This window comes from Vulpes lagopus, chromosome 11 (genome assembly GCF_018345385.1).
Source record: "Vulpes lagopus strain Blue_001 chromosome 11, ASM1834538v1, whole genome shotgun sequence".
Lineage (NCBI taxonomy): Eukaryota > Metazoa > Chordata > Mammalia > Carnivora > Canidae > Vulpes > Vulpes lagopus.
In genome coordinates this window covers 68,656,231-68,674,369 of record NC_054834.1, presented here as the reverse complement: position 1 = coordinate 68,674,369, position 18,139 = coordinate 68,656,231, and the positions used below count along the sequence as shown (strand labels likewise).

The following is an 18,139-nucleotide window of genomic DNA, read 5'->3' as shown; positions in this document are numbered from 1 at the left end:
TCCAGATTCAGAATTCAAAGTACGGTTTCTACTGAATGCATATTGCTTTCACACCATTGTGAAGTCAAAAAAAGATCATAAGTCAAACCACCTTAAGTCTAGGGGACTCTCTGTACCTTATGTTAACAATATAATTTTAATTCCCTCCTCTTGTTCCTTGTATCATTGTTGTCATTTTGTTTATATATAAATATACATATTGGACTACAGTTGTTGCTGTTATTATTTTGAACAAATTGTTAGGTGAATTAGGAATAAGAAACATAAAAGTTTATATATTATCTTCACTTATGTCTTCTTTGATTCTCTTCCTTTCTTTATATAGATCTAAGTTTATGACCTGTATCATTGTTCTTCTAGCTGAAGAACCTCTTCTAACATTTCTTGCAAGGCAGGACTATGGGCAACGGATTCCCTCAGTTTTTGTTTGTCTGAGAAATTCTTTATTTTTCAAAAATGCTTTTTGAAGGATAATTTTCCAGAGTATAGAATTCTAGCGTGGTTGTTTTTTTTTCACTTTAAATATTTCTTTTTTTTTTTTAATTTTTTAAAATTTATTTATGATAGTCATACAGAGAGAGAGAGAGAGAGAGGCAGAGACACAGGCAGAGGGAGAAGCAGACTCCATGCACCGGGAGCCCGACGTGGGGATTCGATCCCGGGTCTCCAGGATCGCACCCTGGGCCAAAGGCAGGCGCCAAACCGCTGCGCCACCCAGGGATCCCCACTTTAAATATTTCTGAGGAGAAGTTGGATGTAATTGTTCCTTGTGTTCCTATAGAGGTGAAGGGTTTTTTTCCTCTTCTTCCAGGTTTTTTTAATATTTGATTTTTCTGAAGTTTTAGTATGATGTAGCACTATTTTTGGTCTTTATCCCAGTTGGTGTTTTCTGAATCTGTGGCTTGGTGTCTGACATTAATTGGGGAGAAATTGGTCATTATTGCTTTAAATACTGCTTCTCTTCCTTCTTTTTTTTTTTTTTTCCTGGTATTTATATTGTGTGTATGTTACACCTTTTATGGTTGTCCCATATCCCATAATCCTTGCATATTCTGTTCTAGTTTTTTTTTGTTATATCCTCAAGCTCAGAGGTCTTTTCCTCAGCCCTGTCCATCCCATACTGATGGTCATAGGCATTCTTCATTTCTGGTACAGGACTTTTGAAGGATTGTCCTGCATTTCTTTTCAGTTATTTTTTAGAATTTCCATCTCTCTGAGTTTCAGGTGTGGAAGAGCCCTTAAGCATCATGTAATCCTGTCAATTGTAAGGTATGAAAATTGAGATCTGGAAAGTTAAATGACTTAGCATCATTTATTTCCTATTTAATGGCAGAGTAGAATAAATTGGAATCTGTTCTACCTACTACCTTTTTAAAGTTGATACTACAGACAAAAGCCTTAAGTTAAAAAAAAAAAAAAAAGCCTTACGTCGTGGGCTGTCCTCCAGCTGATACATCATTAATTATACAGCGCAATCCCTGGTTTCCCTGGGAGAACTATTGCTTTCATACACATAATCATTCTTAAATATACAAGGCCTCTCTCGCTTAATTTGAACATGTGGTATTATTAATGATACTGCCTTGGTGATTGAGAATCATGTTCTGTTTAGTTAATGACATTCAGAGAAACTTATATTGGAGATAAACCTTAACAGGTTAAACCCAACCTGATTCAAAGCATAGCTGCAGTTCTGGATTTATCCTTTAAGGCAGCTTGTGGTTTCGTCAGTACCATGATCCATGATGAAAAGAACATGGACTTCAGAGTTAGATGAAGTAGTTTTGAGTTCTGGATCTGTCAGTTAAAAGCTTTGTGACCACAGACAAGTTACCGTTAATCTTTCTGAGCCTGGTCTTCTTGTCTGTAAACTGGAGATATGTTAACTGTAGGATTGTTGGGAGGGTCAAGTGAAAAAGTTTATGCCATATTTAATTGATTCTCCGTCCTGTATTTTTTTTTTCAGATTTTAAAATCTCCGATGTCAGGATTGTATTGCAATTTGGTGTTATGCTTTTTCTTTCTCTTTCTTAGTGTTCTATAAAATAATGGTGCATCTTATAATTTTTGGTGCTAGGCAGCTATCCCACTTTCACAAATGCACAAATCCTAAACAAAATAGTAAGATTGAATCTGGCAGCATATAAAAAAGGGATACTGTCTCGTGACTAAGTGAGATCAGGAACGTAAAGTTGGTTTGATGCTGAAAAGGTTTTTTTTTTTGATGCTGAAAAGTTAATGTAAATTACCACATTAACAGAATGAAGTAGAAAACCCAATTGATCATCCTTCAAATGTAGGAAAAAAATCATTTGATAAAATTCAACAGCCATGCTTGAGAAAAACCTTCTGCTAAATGAGGAATAGAAAGGAACTTCTGCAATTTGATAAAGGAGATTTATGAGAAATCTACATCTAACATATTACTTACTGATTAAATATTGAATGCTTTCCCCTAAGATTGTGATCATGTCAAGCATGCTTACTTTTAGCACTCGTATTCAGTATTTTACTGGAGGTCCTAGGTAGTGCAAAAGGAAAATAAATAAAAGGCATAAAAGTTGGAAAAGAAAAAGTTAACATGGTCTTCATTTGGAAATGACATGGTTATATACTCAGAAAGACCAAAATAATCTACAAGCACTGTACTAGTAGGTAAATTTAACAAGGTTTTAGAATACAAATGATTGTGCTCTAAGAAAATTCAGATTTTTACTTTGTCAAATGTTTTCTTGTTGGGGTGTAGGTGGTGGTCTTTTGTGATCTTCTGTAACCTAGCTAAAAGTAGAATCAAACTATTAATTTTATTATGCTTATTTCATAATTATTTACCTTCCTGGATTTTGTAATTACTTTGCAGATTTCTAGCCGATTCTCTTGATTTTTCTAGATATAAAATCCTATCATCTGCAAATAATTATCGATTTTGTATTTAAGGTAATGAAGCCCATATTTATGGTTTTGATGTAAGAGGACAGTAACAGAATATTTAGATGAATGTAAAAGAAAACTCCGCTAACGATTGCTTAAGGAAATCAGGGTTTAAAAGTCTCACATTGAAAGAAACCCAGAATTAGGTCATCCAGGAGAGGTGTCATGATTCAGTGATACCATCAGGGAAGCAGGTTTCTTTCTGGATTTCTGCTCCATCACCTTCAGCATGCTAACATTTTCTTTTCAGTTACAATACATCTGCTTTAATCCCAACCAGTCGTGTTTGCATTCCAGGTAAGCAGAAGAGAGAGGGCCAAGGGAAAAGGCCAGAAGGCTTCATGTAGTAAGACTTTATCTTTTTATTTAGGAAAGTGCACGTTTTTTTTTGCATTGCTGCAAAAAAGGCTGGACTATTTATATTTAAGTTGGTTTTGTTAGTAAAAATGAGGAAGATAATGGATGTTGGGGAGGCAACTATTGTCTATCATGAGGACTAAGTATTATCTGTACTATGAGAAGTTGGGGTAAGGGAAGGGGCCCTGCCGCCACGCTCTGTATATGTAAAATCTTGCTGAGTATTGCTGAGATTTAACAGTTTGGGGTTTTGTTTTGTTTATTTAAAAAAAATTATTTTGTACCTGGTTACTTTAGTGAATTTCCTTACTAGCTCTGATAGGTTTTTAGCTGATTCTCTAGACTTTTCTTAATAGCCAATCTATGGAAAGCTCTTGGATTTCTTTTCAAATTCCTTTCTTTTTCCTTTTTTCTTATTAATTCTATTAGTTTTCTTTGTTTCATTTTTTTCCAAATGATCAAATTGGGTGCTTTAATTTTGAACAGTAATTCTGTGTGTACATCAGAGTGAAGCTAAATATGAGACTAGAAGCAATTGAAATTTAGAAATATTTGCAGGGTCAGTAGATTTCATCTTTGAGTTTTTATTTTTTTTATTTTTAAGTTTTTAAAAAAGATTATTTATTTATTAGAGACAGAGAGAGAGAGAGAGAGAAACAGGCAGAGGGAGAGGCAGGCTCCATGCAGGGACACGGGTCTCCAGGATCACGTCCTGGGCAGAAGGCAGTGCTAAACTGCTAAGCACCAGGGCTGCCCTCATCTTTGAGTTTTTAAATAAAAAGTAGCTATGAGTTTTCCTCTTTTAAATAGATGAGATATATGATTGGGCATCCACTTAACACTTAAGGCAAATGTCAGCTTTTTATTTAGTGAAATTATTAATGGGGAAAGAAAATGTTTAGTATTTCTATGAGCCACAAATCCCCATGGTTTTAAGGATTGTAATAGAATGCCACACCATATGTCCATAAACTAGGTAGAAGAAGAAGAAGAAGAAGAAGAAGAAGAAGAAGAAGAAGAAGAGAAAGAGGAAGAAGGAAGAAGAAGAAGAAGAAGAAGGAAGAAGAAAAAGAAGAGTAATACCCAGTGAATACAATTTTACAGTTTTTAATCTTTTCAAATAATAGTGAAAGTTCTTTGATACATCTTTCTCTAGGAGGTGGAGCTTAATTATCCTCCCTGGGAAAACAAACCAAACATAGTGACTTGCTTCTAATCTAATAGAATATGGAATGGGATGGCAGCTTTACAGTGGAGATGCCAACAGACCCACTCTAACCGGGTGATCAGAGTTCACTTCTCTGTAATGAGTCATGTTGGTAGCATATGTCTCCCTGTATGATGGGAACAGAAAGGGACATCACCTCTGGACTATCCTCCAAAATCCATGACCTCAGTCTCATGGTTAAAAAATATCAGACCAACCGAAATTGAGAGACATTCTGTGAAATGCCTGACCAGTACTATCCAAAAGTGTCCAGGTCATGAAAGAGCAGGAAAGACTGAGAAATTGTCTTAAATTGGAGGAGACTAGGGAGATGTGACAACTAAAGGCAGTGCAGTCTCCTGGACCGGGTCCTGGAACAGGAAAAGGATCTTATGGGAGAACTGGGGAAATCCGAAAAGAAAAATCTGTTAGTGAAGGGAATTAACTACATGTGAACATCCTAGGTTTGGCCATTATACCCGGTTTATATGATGGTAATGTCAGGGGAAGCTGGCTGAGGGATATTCGGGAACCCTCTGTGCCTCTGTTGTTTCTCGAAGCCTCACATTATTTCAGAATAAAGTTAAAGCAAAAACATTTATCACTTTGCATGGTAATGAAACAAAAAAAGATGAACGCGTACCAAAAAATTGCGAAATGGCCTCTGCTGTTACGTGAACAGAGATCTGTGGTTTTGTCAAATTCCAGTGAGCATGGCACATGTGGGCTCCTGCAGTGCCGCTTCAGGTAACTGAGATGATTGGATTGGGAAGCTGTACTGGTTGGTGGAAAAGTGCCCCAGAGGTGTCTATCAGACTCTCAGGCAGAGGATGCAGCTGGAGAGGGCAAATAAAGTGGCTCATGAACAAGGGAGTGAAAAAAACCCTTTTGTGTTCTCTGTTCTAAGGTATTCTAAATGCACTGAAGTTAACAAAATAAATATTTTATTAAGCAAAGGAAAAAATGTAGTGTTGATAAATCCTAGGTATATTAACCTTTTTTGCTTCACAAATCTCTTCTTATTTGAAAGAAAGTAAATTCTATTTATTATTGTTTGTTGAATTGTTATGTGAAGGTGGACCACATGTTCGTGAACTTCCTTTACTCTAGAAAAGCTTTTAGCCATGAGAAGTGCCTCTGAGCACTTTGGTTGGTATTTTTTTTCATGTAACTCTTATGTTTATAAAAATGGAGTAAAAGAAAAAACAAAGCCAGCAAGCTCACAGTAACTCTCAACTAGCAGTTAGGATGCTTGGATTATACTGTGACATCACTGCTGAGTTTTTTCAGCTGCCAGGTAGAGATGACCTGAGCCTGTGCCTGCTGCCTCCAGGATGTGTTGAGGTTGTCCAGGAAGGGCATCAGGCCCCCTGCTCCGGCACTCTCACCTTTCCAGCAAGGTAGTGAGGGAAGGAGCCAGTCTAGCCCTGAGCGTGCTGCACAGAAGGTTTGGGAAAGGCAGGAATGCTCATGTGTCACATTTTGTCCCAGCAAACCAATGAGAAGGAGATAATGAGCCTTGGTACGTGTGTTTGGAAAGACTTGGAATCACTTCGGAAGTTTTCAGATTTGTCTTCAGACACAGCTTTGAGAAATTAATCCCTGAGGCCTGGAAATATCTCCCAGCCCTGAACCTAAAATAAATGGTTCCTTCGATGCTAGTGTGTCAAGGGGAAGCTTCCCATAGCTCAGGTCTCCTGAAAAAAAAAAAATACAGAAGTAATTCTGCATCTTTAAGAGTATGGCTGCTCCTTTAACTTGTTGAGGGAGAAGGTGAATGCTTTATTTAATGTCTTGGTTCTCTGAGCTTCTCAAGTCTGTGTTTTGTTGTTTTTCATTAATTTTGGAAAATTTAGCCATTATTTCTTTAAATATATCTGTTGCCTTGTTTCCACCCTTTCTTTTGGGACTCCAGTTACAGACACATCACATCAGAATATTCGATCCCATCCTACAGCTGTTGGATCTCTGTTTTCTTTTGTTCCTTTTCTTCTGTGCACTTCAGTTTGGATAACTTTCCATTTCAATTTCACCATTTCTTTCCCCTGCTATTTCTAGTGTGCTGAGAAGCTAGTCGAAGGAATTCTTCATTTATGATACTGGCATTTTTATTTCTGGCATATCATTTAGTTATTTTTTTGTAGTTGCCATCTCTCTATCGAATATTCTCATCATTTATGCAGGTTGTCTACCTTCTTCACCAGATTCTTAAACTTATTAATTATAGTTATTTAAAGTCCCTAAGAGTTCCAATAGCTTGGCTATCTTTGGTCTGGTTCTGTTGACAGCTTTATATTATGACAGTGGATTGTTTTCTCTTACTTTTTTCTTTCTGGTAAATTTTGATTGAATGGTAGTGTGTGTAGAAAAACTGCCCTAAAGTAAATGCCACATGCAGAAATGGGCACGGGGCTAACTGGCCTAATGGATGACAGGCCGGGTTTGTGTTTTCTGTTGCCTGGCTTACCTTCAGCACACCTCAGATGTCAGGTGGTGCCGCTGGCCAGCCACTGCCTTGTGCTCCATGTGGGGCCAGGGTGCTGGGATTTCCCTCAGAGTTCACCCTCACCCTCCTCTTTCAGCAGGCCCTGCGTCACCTGTGCCACACAGGAGGCCTTTTGCCCTGAGCCATGGACAACCACTGCTTGTATGGGGTGCCAGGTTCATGGTGAGAGTGGTGGGCTTTTACCTTCCCCTGGTCCAGTGTCAGTCGTGGGCAGATCTGTTTGCCAGGGTATTGGAGGTGGGGCTTTTCAGGTTCTGCTCCTTTTCCCTGTGGCAGCTCTGTTCTTTACTGCCAGGGGTCTCGGCTTCGAGAGAATTTCCTGCCCCTCCTGTAGGGGCAGAGGCTTTTGCTTTGATCCCTCCCTCAGTGGTGGTCTGAAGGGAGCTGGAAGGCTTCCTACCCATCCCCAGTGGCAGGCTGCCTTTCTACCCTTCTCCCACAGCTGGGGCCTCTGTGTTTGCGTCTTGAGCCTGGGAGGTTTTCCTGCTTCTCCCCCTGCAATTTAAGACTTTGCTTTGGATGAAAAAATGTCCACAAAATGGGCAGAGTGTGTACCTGTGCCACTGAGGGGACTTCTTTTTGATTTCCTTCCCTTCTCTGATCTTTCTCAAGAACATCCAGCAGAAAGGAGCTTGCAAGGGAATTGCAGACTCCCCTTGTGTCTAGAGCTTCCAAATGGTCCTGCTAACCCATACTCAGTTGTAAGAATTTGTTAATATTTTGGCTGGTTTCTTTGGCTGCTTTTACTGCAGCACCTCTACCTTCTCTGATCTTCCAAAGCTGGAGTAATTTGCTCCATTGCTCCTAGAGGAGCTTGTCACCCTTTGAAATTCGGGCTCCCCTGATTGCCTTATGACCACAGCTCTCTGATGGGCCTAAGATAGTTATGATGTTAATGGGTTATCTGGTGTGTTTTTGTCATTGTTATGGTGGGGTCCGTGTTCTCTTGTGGCTTACCTCCTAAGCAGAAGCAGATGCTTTCTGTTGTGACCAACCAGTGGGTTTGGGGCAGGGACACAGCAGCATTCAAGCAAGTACTGATCCACAGGTACTTGTAATTGTCAGGTGTTTGGACAGTGTTACTACCACTTGGAATTCAGGGCAGAAGCATAACTGGCTGGTTTATTTTTTGGTGTGTGTGTGTGTGTGTGTGTGTGTGTGTGTGTGGTTTTCACTAGGAAACTCCTTTAACAGGCTGAAAGGAGACCATTGATGGGGGTCACATTCAGGAGGTTCTGGTGAGAAGGGCAGGGCAAAGTTGGTTACTGTGAGGGCACTGGAGAGCCCTCATTGTACTTTTGGGATGAAGATGCTCTTGGATGACTCTGGGGTAGTGGGGGTTCTTAAATATGAACTTTGGACTGTTAGATATTTTGACCACTCCTAGGTAGCAAACTTACATGGCATAGTTTTAGAAACTTTATTTCCCTCAGAGTTTGTATCTAGTCTGTACTAAACGTAATGTGAGGGACACTATTGTCCTATTTCTGCCTTGCTGTCCCACCTCCAAATAGGTTTGCCTTCTTTTCCCTCAAATCTATGTCCCCATTACACTATGTTTTAACATTTTGTATACAAGATGTGATCATTGTTGTTAAATGATGGGTTGGTACTTAGAAGATTTGGAAATTTCCGTGAGATGCCTGTGGTGCCTCATGCCTGTGAGGGAGTAGTGGTAAGTGGATTCGCTCTTTCAACAAGTGTCTGACTGCCTCCTCTCTGACAGGCACTGTGCCAAAGCTGGGAGTTCGTGGTGAGCAAAACCAGATGTGTTCCCACTCTCCTGGTTCCTGGAGAAGTACTGTCCTCTTCCTTGGAAGCTAGGAGATTACCTAGAAGGGACATGTTATTGGTTCTTGAACTTTTCAGTACAAACTTCTGTCACTCCCATTTGATGTGTTTTTATTATTTCTAACTCTAGTCTCTGACTGGTTGGATTTCTTTACTGTCTTCAAGAATTAAGATGAATGGAGTGCAACATTGGGGTCCCATTCTCTCTTCTTCCCCTCCGTCCATTCTCATCCTCAAAGTAGTGTTGAATGTGTTCTAATGTAAGTGACTAAGACCCTAAGGGGACAGGGTGGATGTAAGTATTGAGGACAGAGCTAACATCTTCTCATCGTCTATTCTGCACTAGTACTGAATGAGGAGCTTTATAGACATCATTGAATCTTTAGAGCTTCGTAAGATAGGTGGTATGTCCTCCATCTTGCAGATTCACCAAACACAGAGAGGTTAAGTAATTTGAATTGTTCCACATGCTCATAGCTTTTTTACAACACTGCCTTGGCTTCCTTTAAACACTTACTACTGCTCATTCTGTTAGCTTTATGTTACTGAAAACCAAAGAAATTAATCACAGTTAACTGATGTATAAACTGAGGTAGCAATTTTAATTTGAAATACCTTTTTGCTTATGAAAGCTTTAAATTGGGCCAATTCCTGATCCTTAGGAACTTTAGAATTCTTTTTTTTTTAATTTTTTTTAATTTTTTAATTTATTTTTTATTTATTTAAAAAAATTTTTTTTTATTATTTATTTATGATAGTCATATATATAGAGAGAGGCAGAGACAAGGCAGAGATAAAGGCAGAGGGAGAAGCAGGCTCCATGCACCGGGAGCCCGACATGGGATTCGATCCCGGGTCTCCAGGATCTCGCCCCGGGCCAAAGGCAGGCGCCAAACCGCTGCGCCACCCAGGGATCCCTATTTTTTTTTTTTTAATTAATTTTTATTGGTGTTCAATTTACCAACATACAGAAAAACACCCAGTGCTCATCCCGTCAAGTGTCCGCCTCAGTGCCCATCACCCATTCCCCTCCAACACCCGCCCTCCTCCCCTTCCACCTCCCCTAGTTCGTTTCCCAGAGTTAGGAGTCTTTATGTTCTGTCTCCCTTCCTGATATTTCCCAACATTTCTTTTCCCTTCCTTTATATTCCCTTTCACTATTATTTATATTCCCCAAATGAATGAGAACATACACTGTCCTTCTCCGATTGACTTATTTCACTCAGCATAATACCCTCCAGTTCCATCCACGTTGAAGCAAATGGTGGGTAATTGTCGTTTCTAATTGCTGAGTAATATTCCATTGTATACATAAACCACATCTTCTGGAACTTTAGAATTCTCATGATTGAAAGCATTAGGAACTTTGTGGTTCTTATGCTTTGAAATCTGCATTTTTTTTTTTTGTGAAATATGCATGTTTTATAAAATTACGGTGGCATATGTTTAACGAAGAAAGGTTAGAGGCTTTGTTCAAGATTATGTTGGTATGACCAATGCATCTGTGACTTAAGTCTTCAGCTGTGCAATTTCCACAAGGTTAAGTGACTAAGGAATTTGCATAGCTGCTGAAGAGACCTTCGTTTAGCATTTCAGGAAGTGATAAATGTGGCCCATGTTTTAGGGGATAAAAGGAAATCAAAACATAGTAAGTATTTGCTTATTGGATGGGAACAGCGGTGCTTTCCTGCATTGCCTATGTAGCTGAAACTCCTTCCTCTCTGCCGGTGAGTGGCTGATATTGAGTCCTGGAGGGGCCGTAAATTATAATGCCTTCTAAATACTACAAGGTGTTACCGAGGTCCTGCAGAAATAATTAAGCTTGAGAAGTTCACTTATCCTCAGGCAGAGATACTTGAGCTGTGATTATTGGCCAGGCTTGCTTCCTTTATAAGTGAATTACAATTTGGTGGACAGGGCGAGATGATTTGAGACAACTTAAATTAGAAGCTTTGTCCTACAGTTGTGCCTTTGGCTGGTATGCTAGGTGGATTTGTTACCAATCATTGTTTCCTTTAAATCCCAAAGGCTGCTGTCTCCATGGTGATTGAATGTGAACATAAAGCTTTGGAGTGCTTAAGTTTGAATGTAGCTTAATTTGGATGTGATTTAAAATCAAAGAATATATGATGGACCCATTTGGGTGGAAAAGTGGGTAAATATTGAAGATGTATGTGTTTATGTGTGGGTTCTTGCTTCCTAGTGAATTTTTACACCTTTCAGTTTCTTAAGGAAGGACTGTTTCCTAAACCTCAGTGTGGCTGGTACTCCTGTACTCTGGAATGGGCTGGGAAAGATCCTGGGTTTGAATTGTAACCCTGCCACTTAACAAGTTTTGTATCTTGGTTTCCTTATATAGAAAATGAAACTGCACCAGGTAAGCAACACGCTGATTTTAAAGAGCAAATGAGATCATGCCTACAAACATGCATTTGCAACAGGTCATCCTAACACCTACAAGGAGGCTAATAAAACAAAAACCAAGACCCCCAGTTTCCACATCCATGAAACTCAGGGTCTAGCTGAAGAGAGAATAGTGGTCATCTGAAGTAACAGGAAAACCATTCTAGAACAGTAATAGCAGAAACAACCTATAAAGGCTCTAAGTGCTACGGGATTTCCTGGTAAAGAGAGATTGTTGGTATTTGGGGTGATCAGTAAAGGCTTCACAGGGAAGATAGATTCTTTCAGGTCTCATAAAATGTCAGTATTTCGGCTAGATGATGGGCAGGACAGCAGCAACATGACTAAGCAGAAATGAGATTGGAGTGAGTAGTAGGGTATATCTAAGAAGCAGTGGCAGGCAGCCATCCAGCCACTGGGCCATACCCAGATGACACACTACAAGACAGCATAAGCCAGATGCCCTTGGTTGACAAATCTGTGTCAGGTTTTCCTTGAGTAGGAGAAATTCTCATTGTGAGGCTTTGCCTCTTATACTTCATGGGGAGATTAGTCATCACACACCTCAGCAGGTGTTGCAGGCTTTCCCTTATGAATGGAGGACTTGCTTGGGAAACAGAACCAAAGTTGGCTGGTGTAGACTAGAAAGCATCTTTTTCCTCCACCTGTTTTGGTTGTATTTCGAATTTCTCACATTACATTTTCACATGTTCAGTCCCTTGCAGAAATTCTCGTAGCCTCTGATTTTGAGTGGAATCACAGGTCTGAACGAAGCTGGACAGACAGGTCACCTAGACTGGCATCTTGCTTTCTTGGGGACTGAATCTGAACTCTGCTTGGACAAGAAACCAGCTTCTTTCAAAAGACTGTATCGGGCTGTGACAGTATAGCTGGTATTATAGTAACCCTCAAGCCAGGGAAAGAAGAAGTATAAAAGTTTATGAAAATAGATAAAGCAGCAGTATAGAGGCATTTAAGAGCAATCTGTGCAGTCAGTGCTTAAGGGACCATGGCTCCTGAGAGAAGGGAAGCTCACTGAGCTGTGTTTCCTCTGGAGTCTGAGCAGAAAGCAGCAGTCCCATCGGGCTGAGAGATTGGAATAAGGGGCTGTCCCAAAGCATCCAGGATTTGAAGGACAGTATCCTAGTAAGACGAGAACCACAGGGAAGGAAGCAGAAATTGGCGTGCAGTCTTTCCTTGAAGTGTTTGCCAGCTCCTGAGGTGCACGTGATCAGAGCAAGACTCCCAAGACTCCCCGCAGGAAGAAGCAGCTGGGAGCCTAACAAGCTGTGCAAACATTCTAGCAACCATATATAGTGCTAGTGAGATGGAGTTTGGTGTTTGAGGCCTGCCAGGATAGAGGGGTCCTGATAAATACCCCAGGCTTTATCTGAAGGCTCCAAAGGGCTACCCTGCAAGAGTTAGGAAAGGCCAAAAAAATTTGGCCCTAGCAAAACTTAAAACCAACCACTGAGGATTAAAGTGCATTCTCTGTGTCTTCTACAAGAATGTTATATACTCTTAGGAGGAAGATATCTGGTCCATCCAGAACCTCTGCAGTTTTTAAATACTGAATGTCTGGTACCCAATAAAAAATTAAGAGGTAGAAATGGAAACCAGTTGACCAAAATGAAGAGTAAATACAGATAGTAGAAAGAGACTCACAGATGACTCAGATATTAGAGTTATCAATCAGGAACCATGCTCAATAAAATAATAGAATTTCAACAAAGATAAGAAATCTATTTTTTAAAAAAGTCCAGTAGAAATTCTGTAACTGAAAAATATATGAACTAAATTGAGAAGTCAATAGATGGGTTTAATAGCAGTTTAGTCATACACACACAGACACATATACAGGACAGAGGATTATTGGGCCAGGAGAAAAATTAGTAGAAAATACCCAGATGGCAGCATAGAAAAGAGAATAAGAGACAGATGGGGCATGGTGAAAATGTAGAGTCCCAGGAGAAGAGAGTGTGACAGAACTAATATTTGAAGAACTATTGTCTAAGAGTTTTCTAAAAACAGTGAAAGACATCAAACCACAGAGTGAAGACGCTCTACAGTTCTCAGTGGGATAAATACGAAGAGCCACACCTAGGTATATCATAGGTGAATTGCTGTAAGCCAAAGACAGAGAAAAGCTTAAATGTGGTCGGGAATAAAGGGCAAAATTTTGAAATAACACATGATCTCTGACCATAGTGCAATCAAAGTAGAAGTCAGTAACAGAGATAAATAAAAAAATCCCCAAGTGTTTGGAAATTAAATGATATATTTATAAAAAATTATTTTTTTACCTAAATTATAATGAAAATGTATATAATTGTGTAAGATTATTTTAAAATCATGCATAAGGGTCAACTTATAGCTTTAAGTGCTGCATATATTAGAAATGAAGAAAGATTAAAATCAGTAACCTAAACTTCAGTCTCAAGAAACCAAATGCAAGGTGAATTAAATGAGATATATTACTACAGATTCTACAGGCATTGAATAGATGTTAACACATGTTTAGTCCAATAAATTTAACAATTTAGGGATCCCTGGGTCCCTGGTGGCTCAATGGTTTGACCCCTGCCTTCCGCCCAGGGCGTGATCCTGGAGTCCTGGGATTGAGTCCCACATCGGGCTCCCTGCATGGAGCCTGCTTCTCCCTCTGCTTGTGTCTCTGCCTCTCTCTCCGTGTGTCTCTCATGAATAAATAAATAAAATCTTTTAAAAAATTAACAATTTAGATGAACACATTCCTCAATACTTTTTGAAACTGACACACTCATTAAAATATATATAAACCTGTGTCAATGAAAGAAGATTAATCCATGATTTAAAACCTTCACACATCCAAAAACACTTTGCCCAGATAGCTTTCGGGTGAATTCTAAACCTTTCAAGAAAGAAATAATTGCATAGAATAGTTGCATAAAATGTCTCAGGGAATAGAAAAAGAAGGAATACTTTTCCATTCATTTTATGAGGCCAGCATAACCTTGATACCAAAACCTGACTTAAACGTTAACAAAAGAAGACACAAAAGAGTAAATACCATTTGGGTTCTATTTGTGTGAAAATTCAGTAGCAGACACGATAGAAATCAGAATAATAATTACTCTTGGATGATTGAGATAGTGCCTGGGAGATAGAAGGAAGTCTTCTGGGGTCCTGGAATGTTTTATATCTTTATTTTGGTAATAGTCACGAGTATGTACATACCTAAAAATTTGTTTAGTTGTACACTTAAGGTTTGTGCACTTTATGTAAGAAAAAAAAGGACTATAACTTATTCTGGTATAACATGTTGATATTTTCATCAAGATATGGTTTCTCTTATATCCAGATTGAACCCCAATGTGCATTTCACTTGCTCACACTGTTTTGACTCCATTTGATAAATGCACACTCCTGATGCAGCTGGCTTAAACAGCAGGGAGCATTCGCTGTAGGCTCCCTCCCTGTGGGAATAAAGGAATTACTCAGACCCAGAGCTGGCTGTGATAGAGCATATCTAGTTCTTCCACTGTGTCTCGCTTTGCTCTCTGAACATAGCGTTGTTTTCTTTACAGGCACGGTGGTTCTGGGAAGCGTACTTTCAGTCAATTAAAGCCATTGCCCTGGCCACTCTACAGATTATCAATGACCGCATCTATCCATATGCTGCCCTGTCCTATGAAGAATGGAATGACCCTCCCACTGTGGTGAGTGAATTCCGGTGCTAACCATGTCAGCCATGGTCCAGATGTCAAGATGGGACAAAGAAGGACGTACTGAGTGTGTAAAGTTTATTTATTTAAATACTAGCTTTCTGACATGAGAGTGTGCTAGTCGACAGTCAGCTTAATTTTGAAATGATAACAAAAGTAAGAAATACAGAAGCAGCAGCTTCCAGTTTGTTTTAAATGTGCTTAGGAAGACAGTATGCTTATTTATTGCAGAGATAAATGGGGAGGCCTGGCTCTTGTTGGAAATCAAACACTTCCTGATGATTTCTGCAGTTGTGGTGCTTAGAACTCTTGAAAAGATCCTGTAAGCAGCTTAATAAGAATAGCTTATATTTTGAGTGCTTACTCTTTGCCGGGGACTGTGCTAAGTGCTTTACATAGATGATTTCAACTAATATTGCCCTCACTGTGTGAGGAAAATAATCAGCAAAAGGGACCTGGAGGCATTATGGATGGCTATAGTCAAGACTTGCTCCAGATCGGCTGAGGCCCCTGGGTGTATCCAGCACAGTTGGGGTGGTCGGAAGCTGCTCTCAGGACTTCTTCCTTGCTTGACGGGTCATAAGGCCACAAGTGTGGCATTGTAGGGATTGTGGCAGTGGCCACACCTTCTTTCTCATGGAAAATGCCTGGAGCTCTGGGACTGGAAATTACTGTTTCCTAGCTGCACTGGATCATACCCGCCTGCCTTGTCCATAGGCCTCAAGGCTTTCATGTAAGAGAACTAGACTTCAGTCCATTCTTCATTTTAATCAGTGCTATCTTTCTGGCCAGCCCTCCTGGTCTCCTGATTTCACCTTCTCTAAATAGTGTGTATACAACCGCCTGGTTAATCTTCATATAGGATCCTCCTTCCCTCCCTCCTGCCACTACTAAGTGGTAACTGTGTGTCAGGCACCCCACCAGGGGCTGGGCATGCAGAAAAAGAAGTCAAGTCCCTCGTATCAGAGGAGCTCTCTGCTAACTTGGAAAATCAGTGAGTAGGCAATGGAGTATGTGAAGTCCTGTAATAGGGTGGTGTCCAGAGTGCCACGGTGCCAGTGGGGAGGTGGCACCATTGCTGGGAGGGGCTGGAACACTGCCTGAAATGGGTTGTCCTGAGAGGAAGGAAATACATACTTGTGGTAAAATCCAGCACAACAAAAACAGACACCTTTCTGTTGTGCTTGAGGGAGTTTCCTTCTGTCTTTCTTTTCCCTTGGATCCATCACTGGAGGTGACCTTCCAGAGTGCTTCTATCCATGTATGACATACGAATGTAATTTTTAGATGAGATCACGTTACACATGGTGTTCAGTATTTTGCCTTTTTTACTGTAATAGGAATAGATCATGGACTTATTTCTACTTCATTCTCTATAGGTGTCCTTTAGCTCTAAGGATGGCTTTAAGTATTCCATTGTTTTAGGTCTGTCTTACATAACAGATCTATTATTGATAGAAATTTAGATTGCTTTTATTTTTTCCCATTTTCAAATAGTAATACAAGATGTATTTTCATATATGTTTGCTAAAATATGGGAATATATTTATAGAATTCCAGCTGAAAAATATATACATTTTGAATAGTATTAATTTCAGCTGAGAAATAATATTTTGAATGTTGATAGACATTAATAAATTACCCTTTCAAAAGACTATACCTGCTTATAGTTCCACCAAAAATATTTTGGTTATTTGGCTCTCCATGCCTTCAGTAACCCTGAGTACTTGAATTTGTGCTGTTAGGTAAAAAATGGTCTTATAACTGGGTTTTTCAGGTGGAAGGTTGATATCTCTGTCAGTTTCTCCTGGAGTACATGTACAAATCCTTTTCGTATTTTATTTTATTTTATTTTATTTTTTTAAAATTTTTATTTATGATAGTCACAGAGAGAGAGAGAGAGAGAGAGGCAGAGACACAGGCAGAGGAAGAGAGAGAGAGAGAGAGAGAGAGAGAGGCAGAGACACAGGCAGAGGGAAAAGCAGGCTCCATGCACCGGGAGCCCAATGTGGGATTCGATCCCGGGTCTCCAGGATCGCGCCCTGGGCCAAAGTCAGGCGCCAAACCGCTGCACCACCCAGGGATCCCCCTTTTCGTATTTTATTAGCCACAGTGAATTTTTAGATTGTTTTAGGCATTTATTCATTCAGTAGGTATATATTGAGTTCTCACTAGCTTCTACTTTCTAAACAGTGTTCTTGGTACCTGAACTGTATTAGGGAACAAAGCAGAGAAGATCCATGCCTTTGAGGAATTTAAATTGCTATTACTCAGCCATTAGAAACGACAAATACCCACCATTTGCTTCAACGTGGATGGAACTGGAGGGTATTATGCTGAGTGAAGTAAGTCAATCGGCGAAGGACAAACGGTGTATGTTCTCATTCATTTGGGGAATATAAATAATAGTGAAAGGGAATATAAGGGAAGGGAGAAGAAATGTGTGGGAAATATCAGGAAGGGAGACAGAACATAAAGACTCCTAACTCTGGGAAATGAACCAGGGGTGGTGGAAGGGGAGGAGGGCGGGGGGTGGGGGTGAATGGGTGACGGGCACTGAGGGGGACACTTGACGGGATGAGCACTTGGTGTTATTCTGTATGTTGGTAAATTGAACACCAATAAAAATTAATTAAAAAAAATAAATTGCAATGGGTCTTGCTATCTGGAAGCAAGATTTATCTTTCCAGTAGAATTTTTTTTTAAAAGACTTTATTTATTTATTCATGAGAGAGACAGGGAGAGAGGCAGAGACACAGGCAGAGGGAGAAGTAGGCTCCCCATGGGGAGCCCGATGTGGACTCGATCCCAGGACCTGGGATCATGCCCTGAGCCAAAGGCAAACACTCAACCTCTAAGCCACCCAGGTGTCCCTTTTTTCTTTTTTTTTTCTTTTTTCTTTTTTTTTCTTTTTCTTCTTCTTCTTCTTCTTCTTCTTCTTCTTCTTCTTCTTCTTCTTCTCCTTCTCCTTCTTTTTCTTTTTCCTTTTCTTTTTTTTTAAGATTTTATTTTATTTATTCATGAGAGACAGAGAGAGAGAGAGAGAGAGAGAGAGAGAGAGAGAGAGGCAGAGGCACAGAGAGAGAAGCAGGCTCCATGCAGGGAGCCTAACATGGCGCTAAACTGCTAAGCCACCAGGGTTGCCCTAGGCATCCCTTCCTAGTAGAATTTTGAAGTAGTTTTTATATCAGTCTTTCACAATTCCAGATTAAGTTTTTAAAAGATATTTTACCTTTCTTA

General features: G+C 39.8%; 1 protein-coding gene across 2 annotated transcripts in view; it reads left to right on the top strand.

The window, feature by feature from the left end:
* The window catches only part of EXT2 (exostosin glycosyltransferase 2), a 144,652-nt gene that overhangs the window by 54,840 nt on the left and 71,673 nt on the right, over nucleotides 1-18,139 (top strand). For both annotated transcript variants that reach the window (XM_041773597.1, XM_041773598.1), the window contains exon 8: nucleotides 14,762-14,893. In XM_041773597.1, coding sequence (XP_041629531.1) covers nucleotides 14,762-14,893 — 132 coding nt within the window. The remainder of the gene's footprint in view (nucleotides 1-14,761; nucleotides 14,894-18,139) is intronic.